Here is a 13219-nt window from a genome sequence, read left to right on the forward strand (position 1 = left end):
CCCTTATGGGTGATAAAAAAATTGGTTTCATCCACACAAGTTTGCGGAGTGGCGGAGCCATAAATTTTATGCTACACGGAGAGGAATTTTAAACTCTGAAATTGTTTAATGTTTTAAATACCCGGGCTAATATAAAATTAATACATAAAAATTTGAAAAATTTTGGGCTACCGTGCTACATAGCTCCGCCTCTGGGTTTGCGTGAAGACAAAGAAGGTTAGCTTTTCCACCAGGTGACTTAAAAGAAATTGATATGTACAGTAACAGTGAAAGTGTTTTCCAGGTTAAAGGAAATGCTTAGCTGGCTAAAAGTTTAAACTTTGCACACTCACATTGGACTATGTTCCATGTATATAATACGTCCAGGAGTTCCCATTTCTACTTTTTTTTGCTTTCTACTGAAGCCAGCAATTTTTCTAGTTTTAATTCTCCAGTCAGCTTATTTTATGAGAATTCGTTATGTTAGTAGAAGTTCGAACGAAGTCGCTCATTATTTAGCAAATTTTGCTTTGTCTTATCCTTCACCGTTTACTTGGGGCGAAGATATTTACTAATCTTGATTAATGGACGTAGGTTCTCTTGATTTATCTAATGAGCATACATTTTTCTGTTTCAATAATAATAATAATAATAATTGCATGCTCTGATCTGCCTATCTTTAAATGTTTTAAAATATTAGGATCAGCAATTTTTTTTATGATTTGATATTTATAGTAAGAGTTTTATCTCCAACACAAGAAATCAAACGCATTAGTTATTTCTCAATAATATAATAAAGTTCCCCCAATCATATAAATTTCAAAATAATTAATTTGATTTTTGTTAGTTGTAGATCCAAGTAAATTATTATTATTATTATTATTATTTGTTAAGAATTCAACCAAATTCTCTTCGAAATACATATGAAAATAATGAGTTAATAAAATGAAAGATATGAGACTTTTTGAATAAAGTCTAAAAGTAAATGTATGATGATTTAGGTCCAAAGTAGATAATATCATATCATTGTGTAGATACTTGATTTCTATTGTACAACAAGTGATACAGAGTCATGGTCAAGATCGATGCATGTGAATGAAATCATCGGATACTCAAACGAAGGAAATGGTGCACCAAGTGTTTCACGTAAGACGTGTGCTTCCAACGCATTGGAGAGGACTAGCCTTGAAGATGGACAAATGGGATTGTGGAGATGATGAACTAAGAAGAATGGTGGTGGTCCTTCGCTTGAAGAGATGATTATTTGGAGTTCAACCAAAGTCTCACATTAGAAATATACGAAAAATATCATAATTAATAAGATGAAATTATATCTTCATTAATATGAAGTCTATCGGATAGAGTTCAAAAAATATTCATGTGAATTTAGATAAAAAAAATTAAATAATATCATATTATAGAGATATTTGACTTTAGTTATACAATATTATTATTATTAAAGTATGCAGGATCTTGACTCCAATTTAATGATAACTTCTCGATTGGTGGATCAACAAATAAATAAGTTATTTTTTGAATGCCATAGAAAAAGGGTGACACAACTTTTTGCTCACATCAAAGCATGAGTCACAATAAATAATAACTAAATCATTGTAGTTGATTTATAATTTTTTTTATAGTTTTATAAAAATAATATGTGAAATTGTGAATATTTAAAGTATATTATTAGATAATGTAGTTATGAGTAAATTATATGAAAAATATTACTTATTTACGAATATGATATTTTTCGTAAAAAATAATCGTTGACAAAAAGTCGGGCCACTAAGAACATCAGCATTTATATATAGTGTATACAACAATAATAATAAATAATATATGTGTGTAATATCAAATATGGCAATTGTGACACATGATCATATTAAAATATGTACTATGATATATAATTCTTAAAAGAGACTTACTTCTAGATTCAATCGTATTATTATCGAACAATCACTTCATTTTTGTAATATCTATGGATTGCAACTCCAAACGAATTCATAATATTAAATTAAAACGACATGGAATTGGCAATAAAAACTAGTACTACATTTGTAGAAAATTACGAATAACTTGAAATAAACTTATCATTTTTGTAATATTATTTCATATATTTTCAATGTGAATGCACGAACAAATGCCAACTCCCTAAACCCATTGACCATAGCCGGCAAATTATCGCACATACCAAAATGCTAGTATCAGCAAATGTAGCTTCTAATTTATTAAGATATCATGGGCTTGAATGATTATATGTGAAACGTCTATTATTTGTTTTTTTAAAATATTTTAATTTTTTTTCCTTTTTAATCCATTCCTTTCGCCCGACCATTATACATAAATATATTTTAAAAATAAACTGACCAACTATTCTTTGAAAAACCAAAAGAAAGTAATTCAAAGCATAAAATCGTAAACGTTAAGCAACCTAAAATAACATTATTTCAAAAATAACTTAACTCCAACATTCTCTCAAAAACCTCTCAAAAACATCATAAGTCATAAAAATCTTTAAGTAATCACAAATCATAAACTTATTTTAATTGTGAAAAACTAGCGACGGTCATCGGATTGTGTGCACATTCAGTCTAGCAAGATCAACCATCAAGACCTCCATTAACATCAATATCATGTTCACCTGCATCGATCATACCTAGTGATTTATTGACTCAGCAAGCATTAACCATGATAGCAAGTAATACATATATATTCACAAGCAACTGTGAAAATATTTTTACTTAAAATAGCTTTTAATGAATATAAACTTTAACATTTTTCTTTCGACATATCATATTATCTTTTTTTTTCATCATATACGTATATGTTTCCCTTTTTATTGAATTCAAATCCTCAATTGTGACTATTATATTAGCTGTAGGTCGATAGATCCATCTACGTATTACCACGGTACCGGACGGCGAGGACATCAGCGACATTCTCACCCATCAACTGAGCATTGGCCTTACATATTATCGTATCATTGTATTAGTCACAATCAATTCACCTCCTTCAAATTTTTATATTTCCATCACTTATAAAAATTCATGCACATATACATCATTTTTCTTTTAAACCAAGCATGCAACATATCTTTTAGCATTAACGTTTCATCATAAAAATTCCATAAACATTTGAAATAAATGTTTTAACCTTATTTACAGCATTCAGGGCACTGCCAGGACGTCTAACAATTTTTAGGTGTAAAATGACCATTTTACCCTAGACGCATAATTTTCCATAATTAACCCTAGACCTCGAAAAAAGAAGACGAAATCCAATAGAAATATCCTGAATTATATGGTACATCAAATTTCGAGGACGAAATTCATTGAAGGAAGGGAGAATTATAATGTCTGGTTACTCATACAAATGATTAATATGTTTATGTCGTTTGTTATGCGCGAGGTAGGAATTTCTCGAACGAACCGCACTCACCTGATTCATTATGATTTACGTGAATGATGCCGCTAGTGCTCCTTGTATTATGCATATGGATCTATTGACATCGATTGATAGATTGATATTGAGATTGAATATGGTTTATATATTGTCCATGGTGTATTGAGAATGAATATGCGTCTAAATAGTGATAGTAAGATATGTAGATAAAGTAGTGTAATAAAAGTTGGTATTGAAATGCAGGAAATGAGATGAAAGATATGGTAGTTATTACGGTTTTTCTCATAATTATCTGAATATGAATCACATTGATAAGATGCCAACTTCATTAGAAAGCCAAGGAGTAGAGATACAACTTTTATGTTTTGAGTTTTTGTCCAAATCATTGTGGAAGACAAGCCAAAATCACCCCTAAGAGTGTCGTATATATCGTCATTCCTATACTAACACATTTTGGTAGAATGAGCATAACTATTTACTCAAATATTAAAATGACATGAGGCCAATTGGAGATGCAAGTTAAGACATATGGTTACAACTTTATGTTGACCACTTTTTCAAATAATGAAAGGAAGATGTTTGATTTTAGCAAACACTAATGAGGCTGCATTTAGGGCGTGCCACAGCGGTCGAGTTTAACCGCCCTAGTGCCCATGTACCAAAGTTTAAATGTTTTAACAGAAATGCTTATGCTGGGCGGTCTTTTTCAACCGCCCTAGCGCCCTTGTGCGAACGTATGAGTTAGAAACATGATTTTTGTGATTTAAATGGATAATGATCGATTTTTTCAGTCATTTTCATCATTTCACCTTCAAAAATCAAGGCAGGAACAAGGGAGAAAACAAGGGTTTGCCAAGTTTTTCCTTCAATTGATCCTCCACCTCTTTTTTTCCCTCAAATTGAAGCTATAATTGAATTTTCCACCACAAAAACATCTTAGGGTTGTAAGTATTCCCATACTGAATGTTTGTTTTCATATGTAGAGGACCATATAGGGTGACTTTCAACCATTTGCTCAAGTATAAAGGTATTGATTGAATTATCGAGGTATTTTGCAGCTTAGGACCGATGAACTTTATTACACCAGTGTTCTTACGCTTGGAAAGTAAGTTGGCATATTCTTGAAGTAATACGTGAGTAATATTATGGGTTTCAAATGTTTCCTATTGATTATTGTTAATAAGTACTTTCTTAGTACGTTTATTGATGAAAACATAACACCATATGCCATTGTTATGTATTATAGATGAAAGATCATGAATGCTCAAGAGAAATGCTCAAGAGATGTGCTATGTCATGAACATGAAAATGGTACAAAATGAATGCAAAAAGTTATTATATGATATATGAGCTCGTTGACATCATGGGTGGTTTTAAGTCCACCAACCCTATTGGCCAATATATATTCATGGATAGTGGAGTTGTTACAAGGCACCCGGACGGGCATCACAATAGTAGCTATATAATAAATCAAGTACGGTAGTAAATGTCAACTAATGGGGCTCAAGTACAAAAAAGAACATGTTTACATGTTATGAATGAAATTATGATATGAAATGATTTAAGAATTCATTGTTGATCACGATTTTGGTATGTATGTTCCTTCTATGCATATTGATATGTATAAGTGACAACTTGTTGAGTTTTATAAACTCACGTAGCTCATGTATTACATGATCAGGTAATGAAGGTGAGTAAGATGTCGGTTTACCAATGGATGCTTGTGAAGTGTCTTATCTCGACAAGAACCAGGACATACTACTATCATGGCTTCCGCATATATGTATTATAGTTGATTTTAAGTTAGAGTTTTAAATAAGCTTTACATTGTCTATGCCTATATGTATAATGGTGAAGGTGTGTGTTCGTATATAGAATGGAGGCTTAAGTATGTACTGCTCATATCAAGAAGGTGCATCTTCTTTTCGGTAGTTCATCACATAAAAACTCCGAGGTTAAGCGTGCTTGACTTGGGGCAATTCTGGGATAGGTGACCCCCAAGGAAGTTTACTAAAGTGCGTGTGAATGAGGACATAAGGAAGCTGGAAAGACTCATCTTGATACAGTAGGGACTATCGTCGAACCTGTGGTGTTATAGTTGGTATCGGAGTCGACTTCTCCTAGTACAGTGTGGTTCGGGGACGAACCAATCGAAACCTGTGGCCATGAGAGACCTGGGGCCGAAGAGAGTGGGGGATGATCGCCAATGTCATGAGGTTGCATTGACAATGAGCGGCTCCTGGTAGACTTCTAAGTGAAGAGAATATGAATGAACGGATCTTACACCGGAAGGAGACGGATTCCAAAACTATTAATGTATGAGACTGTGCAGTTGAAAATGACTTAAAAGATTTGATAGGTACTACTCATATCAAAAAAGTGCGTCTTCTTTTTGATAGTTCCTCACATAAAAACTCTAAGATTAAGCGTGCATCTCTAAAAATTATTACTATCAGTATCACTCGTTGTGTAGCGTGCTTATACAGTTGGTTCTTTTAGATAGTTGATATAGTATTTTTAGTTTAGTTGGTTTTTATTAGAAATCACATATAATTATATCATAAATATTCGTGATTATTTCTTTATAATTTATAATTATTTTTGGATAATGTGTGTTTTTTTAAGAAAAATAATAATATAAATATATTTAATATATTTAATATGAATGTATAAATTTGAAATTTAATAAAAGATGGATAAGATATGATAATTATGAATAATATAAATATATTTAATATGAATGTATAAATTTGAAATTTAATAAAAGATGGATAAGATATGATAATTATGAATAAGTTACAAAGTTTAAAACATGTTTTACTGGTACTAAATAGAAAAATATATTTTATACGTGATTATTTTTGTTCCCGTTATAAATAACCCCCAAACATTTTAATAAATTGTATTTCTATGTCCAAGTAAATTATAAATGTTGATGTCAATGACTCATTTACTGGGAAATGAAATTGATTCATAAATTTTTTTCACGCGAGATGTACAATTTGCTTATTTATTTATTTATTTATTTATTTTTTATTATTATTATTATTATTATTATTATTATTATTATTATTATTATTATTATTATTATTATTATTATTTTTATTAAATATATGGATGCACATTTATTGGGAAAGTGTTGTTGGTGTGTTACATCATATACAATGAAAGAAAACTCAAAACAACGAGACTCGCAATGATAGTGATTTATAGGTGGTTAACACCAAATTTCAAGTTGGGAAGAGATTCGGATTTTATGTGTTTGAAATCTAATTATAATAATAATAAAAATTGATCCATATGTATTTATATTTTTAAAATAAATATTGTTATATTATTAAAAATGAAACAAAAATAAATAAACACGTAAGATATCAATGAAACTGATTAATTAAGTTAGATACAATTAAAGTAATTAACTTTTGATGTCATAGTTTTTTTAAATAATTATATATATTAATAAAGTGTTAAAACTTTAACGTAAGTCACATGTAGTTCAGCGAATATGATTTTTTGTTTTTTAGGCATCACCCATCAAGTAGGTTCAATTCTTAATTTGGTCTTTTTTTATTTTTTTTTAATTTATTTTTTAATTCATATATCAAAATTATAATGTAGTCTTTCACTATTTTATATAATTATATTTTGATTTTTATTTGAATATAAACCAAATGAATTATAAAAATTATTTTACAAGTACGTAACAAGTGCGTTGGTGCACTAGTTTAATTGAGATATAAGAAGATAATTTCACAAAAGGTTATGCAAGATTTATTAGATAAATAATTATATTAAAATAATTTACCATAATTTGGTTATTATTTCTTTTTTAAAAATGAAGAGATGATTTCAAGTTAATTACTTTCACCAAATGTTTTTTTCTTTTGCTTTGCATATAAAATATATAATATAATTATTATCTTCATTTTTACTAACATAAATTATATATGTTTGCTTGCCCTTCAAATAAATGTTGTTACAAAAAAGTTCAAAGTTTGTAAACAATTTCGATTAAATAGGGCTCGATAGGGGTGTCAAAATGCGACACGACTCATCAACCCGACACGACCCAACACGAAAAAAATCAGGTTCGGGTTGGGTTCGGGTTGGGTGGATTCGGGTTAGTGTCATGTTAGGCGGGTTTCGGGTTGGGTCGCGGGTTGACCCACAAACTTTTTTTTTTAAAATATTACCTATATTTTTATATATTGTATGTTTGAACAAAATTTATTGTATATTTATGTGCTAAATTTTCATCATTTGATATTTATTTTGCATATTTTTATTTTTTAACAATTTTTTATTTGATTTAGTAAATATACTTTTAATTTTCTCCGATTAAACTTTCAAATTTAAATCGAAAATTTTGTTATTATGTGTTTAAATTAAAATATTATTATTATTTTTTATTTTTTTGATTTTTTTCATTAATTTTTTTAAAAAATTTACAAAAAATTAATAAAATTCGGGTTAGGCAGGGTTGAATTGGGTTATACGGGTTCGTGTTCGGGTTGGGGGTTTTCGGGTTGCTTCGGGTTCGGGTTGAAAAAAAAATAAAAAAAATTTCGCGGGTTGACCCGAAACCCGACCCAACCCCACGATTGACCTACCTAGGGCTCGATGTGAGGGCCCAATTGATTTGGATTTATGGGTTGTAGCCGATTTCCCGACCATATCAAAAGATCCCGCTGTCAGGGCCCAATGATAGAGAAATTTATCTTCTCTTTCATATATAAATATCTCTTTAGGAAAATAAAATCTAATTGTGAATATATATTTTAGTATCTACGTAAATTTAATTATCATATATATCTACGGACCATTAATTAATACTAGTGAACGACATATAATGCCTATGTAAAATAATATATGTAATGAATCATGATGATAATAATAATTATTATTATTATTAATATATCGAGTTAATTCATAAAATTTTGTTATAGTTTTTAATTATTATTTGCATGAAGATAATGCAATCATTATATATACTAGTAAAAGATACACATGTGTTGCATGTGTTATTATTATTTTTAATTTGATCAAATAATACTAAACAATTAATACAAAATTATTTTCAATTTAGAAGAGTTGTTCGATTTAGAAGAGAATTTTTGTTTATTTCTATATAAAATATGGAGTGACTTGAGGATGTGTAAAATATAGGATGACTTAAGGAAGTTTTTGTACGGTAAGAAGAGTAATTTTGAAATTAAATATTTTGGTGTCTTCTAAGATAGTTACTCTAAGGATCTCACACTTAATAATATAGTATAGATAATATAGATGATTTGTAAAAATAGCATGTGAATTTTTAAAATGAATTATGTATTATAGTTACAAGGAAATTATATGAAAATATTACTTATCTAAATGAAATAAGTTATTTTCTTAAAAACTAATTAGGGGCATAAAGCCAAACCACCAAGACTATCAATCTTTATATACAATATATATGAATTAAAACTACTAGCAAACAACAAAATAATTATTATTAGACAAAAGACAAAAATTTGTGTGAGACGGTTTCACGGGTCGTATTTGTGAGACAGCTCTCTTATTTGAGTCATCCATGAAAAAGTATTACTTTTTATGCTAAGAGTATTACTTTCTATCGTGAATATCGGTAGGGTTGACCCGTCTCAGAGATTAGGATCCGTGAGACTAATCTGTGAGACGATCTCACATGAGACTCACTCTTATTATTATGTATATGAATAACGATCATTAATAGATCTAGTTATCAGTAAATTATATGAAAAATATTAATATTATAAATGAATAAAATATTTTCGTAAAAATTAATTGGTATCACAAAATCGGATTAGGTAAGTTTGAACAATCGAGTCAACCACAACATTAAACAATTAATAAGTAGTCCAAATATTTATGACGTCATCATTAGTAGAAACAAAAAATATCGTGGATTTTTGCACTTTTTCCCCCAAAAATACAGAAAATTGGATTCACGGGCCTCGCGTGATCTCCTCCAAAAGATCACGAAAATTATGATTCCTCGAAATTAAAAAATATAAGCCTTTGTTTTTTCATATTAATTACGTGAAAATATTAATAAAAAAACCCTTTAAAGATCCTCCAAGGTGATAAATATTTATCGAGTAATTTTCGTTTACCTTCTTTATGTTTTATATATCTGACAATAATCATTTTTGACATGTTATAATTTTTATATTTGATAATGAATATAACTGTCAGAATGCAAATGCAAATAACTTAATAATTATCTATTATATATATTTTTTATTTTTAAATTTAATATTTATTTTTTTTTAAAATTTTTGAATGAATATATCTCTAATATTTTCACGTGTCGTATTTTGTGAGATATATATTTTATTTTGATCATTCATGAAAAATATTACTTTTTATGCTAAGAGTATTACTTTTTATTATGAATATCGATAAAGTTAATTCGTCTCACAGATAAAGATTCTTGAAACCTCTCGCAACATACTTACTCATTTAAAAAAAACCTCTAATAGATTTATACATAATGGTGGATAACAGGAATATTAATTTCAGCCAACCACTGTTTAACAAACAGAACGTCATGCTTCTACAAAGTCAACCCAAAAATCTGATAAAATCCATATAAATGGAAAATTGGAATCAACGAAGATCCAGATGTTCAAATATTCAATCTTTAAATAATCATTGATAATTGATATCAAATCATCGCGCAAATTTATTCGACAAATCCTTGGATCAACATTCCACACCATCGCCATTCCCAAGAAACTGAACCCGCTACCAAAATGTCCGGGGAAGATGTATTCGTGGGTTCGATCGATCAAGGCACCACCAGCACAAGATTCATCATTTATGATCGGGCCGCGCAGCCCATTGGATCTCACCAAGTCGAGTTCACCCAGTTCTATCCTCAATCTGGGTAAACTTTTTTTTAAAAAAAAAACAAAAAAACTTTAAACTGTTTGAAGATTGCATATATAGTTTTATTTTCTCGTGGTTTATAGCTGTTTTGTTTTCTGGGTTGTATGTGTTTTTCTTTGAATCAACAAAAAGGTTGAATCTTCTTTGGATTATCTTTGGGTTTTTCACTGTCTGAACACTGATTTATTTTCAGAGCATATATATTTTTCGTCTAAATTTCCAAAGAAAAAAGATTCTTTCGGTTTATATGTGTATTATTTATCACAATGACTAAACAGTTTTGGTAACTGATGTATTTTAAGCTAACAAATCCAGTTTCAGGGGCCTGTTAGTAAGAGTATATGTTTAATATAAATTTAAAAATAAATTAATGAACCCGTGTTGTTTGAGTAGGAAGTACCATTTTGGTTGATTTTGAGTATTTTGTAGATGGGTTGAGCATGATCCAATGGAGATTCTCGAAAGCGTGAGACTCTGTATTGCAAAGGCTGTTGATAAAGCCACAGCTGCAGGCTATAATGTTGACAGTGGATTGAAAGCCATCGGTCTTACGAATCAGAGAGAAACAACTGTTGTTTGGAGCAAATCCACCGGCTCCCCTCTCCACAATGCTATTGTTTGGATGGATGCACGTACCAGTTCTATCTGCAGGTAATTCTTCAATTTTGGATCAAAGACATAACTACTTTTAGCCTACCTGGTGCTCTTTTGTTGTTTAGTGATTGTATCCGAATTGGGCTATGATTACTTCTGTCATCTCGGTGTTGAGAAGTTGTGTTCTGAAGCGTTTATTGGGAAAAAAGCATAAATTTCCATCACTAGCATTTATTTGAGTAATTACAATATGCGGACTTTGTATCATGAAGCACAACCGAGTGCAAAGAGGCTGGTCATGACTCGTGAAAGTGACCCTGAAGAAAAAGTTCATGTGTGATTTGTCAAATATTTTTATATTTTCGTGTCAAATAGATTTCCATTTCTGACACTGGTGTGGGATTTCTTTTTTGTATTTTTCTTCTAGAAAATTGGAGAAAGAGTTACCAGGTGGAAGAACTCATTTTGTAGAGACATGTGGTTTGCCGATAAGCACTTATTTCAGTGCTTTGAAGCTGTTGTGGTTGTTGGAAAATGTGGAAGCCGTAAAGGAGGCGGTGAAGCGAGGAGATGCATTGTTTGGCACCATAGATACATGGTTGATTTGGAATTTGACAGGAGGAAAAGAAAATGGTTTGCATGTCACTGACGTGTCAAATGCTTCCAGAACCATGTTAATGAACCTCAAAACACTAGATTGGGATAAACAAACTTTGAATACTCTGGGGATCCCAGCTGAGATCTTGCCTAAAATTATCAGTAATGCTGAGATAATCGGGGATATAAGCAAAGGATGGCCGATACCTGGCATCCCGATTTCTGGATGTCTCGGTGATCAGCATGCAGCAATGGTGGGGCAAGCATGCCGAAAAGGTGAAGCTAAAAGCACATATGGGACCGGGGCTTTTATACTTCTTAATACCGGGGAAGAGATAGTACAGTCGAAACATGGGCTTCTGACCACCTTGGCTTATAAACTCGGGCCAAATGCCCCTATTAACTATGCACTAGAGGGCTCGATTGCCATAGCTGGTGCGGCAGTTCAATGGCTTAGGGACAGTCTAGGCATAATCAAAACTGCTAGTGAGATTGAGGAGTTGGCTTTGCAGGTTGACTCATCTGGGGGGGTATATTTTGTACCTGCATTTAATGGTTTATTTGCGCCATGGTGGCGTGATGATGCTCGTGGGGTTTGTATAGGAATCACTAGGTTTACAAACAAATCCCACATTGCTCGAGCCGTGCTGGAGAGCATGTGTTTTCAAGTGAAAGATGTTTTGGATTCGATGAACAAGGACGCTGGAGAGAAGGGCAAGGCTGAGAATGAGAAAGGGGAGTTTTTACTTAGAGTGGATGGTGGTGCCACTGTCAACAATTTACTGATGCAAATTCAGGTATTACTTTCTTGCTATTCCTAACGGTTTCTTTAGGACACAGTTATGAAATCAATTCCTAGAAGTCTGGTTTTGAAATGTACAGGCGGACTTGATAGGAAACCCAGTTGTGAGACCAGGTGATATAGAGACAACTGCTCTTGGGGCGGCTTATGCTGCTGGATTAGCTGTTGGTGTTTGGACTGAAGACGAAATATTTTCTTCGGGCGAGAAGGCAAAAAAAGACACCAAGTTTGTTCCCATCATGGATGAGGAATTGAGGAAGAAGAAGGTGGATTCTTGGTGCAAGGCAATTTCAAGAACTTTTGACTTGGCTGATCTTTCTCTGTAATTTGAATTGCTTCATTCCGCAATCTCGTTTGATTTATCTATTCTCTTGTTTATTTACATCCCAAAAGATAGTTATATTTCATGAGAAATGGAGAAATAAAGGACGTGACAGTACTTCTGCTAATGCATTTCGTGAAATTTTCTTGTTCCCTTTGGATAGAAAGCCTTTTACTTTCTTCAAGACCTGGCTTGCATCTTTTGTAATGCACGCTCTTCATTTTACCTCTGTCTATTTTCGGTTCAATTTTCTTGAAAATATCATTGTACTCCATAAACAAGCACATATCTTTTGTATCATCCTTGACAATATACCGTAAGAGCAATAAGTCGTGAAAAGCGTTGTGCGCCTAAACCCAATGGCTGACCCTCTTGTTCGGTCGAGTTACCACCCCTATATTCGTAACTGGAGCAACTCCGCGCCTTTCTATTTACACTAAAAAGGATCAATGCCCGGACGTCCTTGATCGCGGGATCGAGCATCTCAAAGTATGGGGCGAAAGATCTTACGTCTACCACTGGAATATTAAAGAAAAATCATGTTACTACGTAAATTAGTATGCGTAATGTGGAGTGTAATATTGGGAAATCGTTTTAGGACAGGCAAAGTG

General features: G+C 31.6%; 1 protein-coding gene across 1 annotated transcript; it reads left to right on the forward strand.

Annotated features, from left to right (window-relative positions):
- The first annotated feature begins 9974 nt into the window (after window positions 1–9974).
- Window positions 9975–12833, forward strand: LOC140803442 (glycerol kinase-like). The gene is made up of 4 exons (XM_073159320.1): window positions 9975–10291; window positions 10723–10944; window positions 11315–12281; window positions 12367–12833. The coding sequence occupies exons 1-4, from the start codon at window positions 10158–10160 to the stop codon at window positions 12610–12612; spliced, it is 1569 nt and encodes a 522-aa protein (XP_073015421.1). The 5' UTR covers window positions 9975–10157; the 3' UTR covers window positions 12613–12833.
- Window positions 12834–13219: the final 386 nt, after the last annotated feature.

Source organism: Primulina eburnea, chromosome 10 (assembly GCF_022965805.1).
Source record: "Primulina eburnea isolate SZY01 chromosome 10, ASM2296580v1, whole genome shotgun sequence".
NCBI lineage: Eukaryota > Viridiplantae > Streptophyta > Magnoliopsida > Lamiales > Gesneriaceae > Primulina > Primulina eburnea.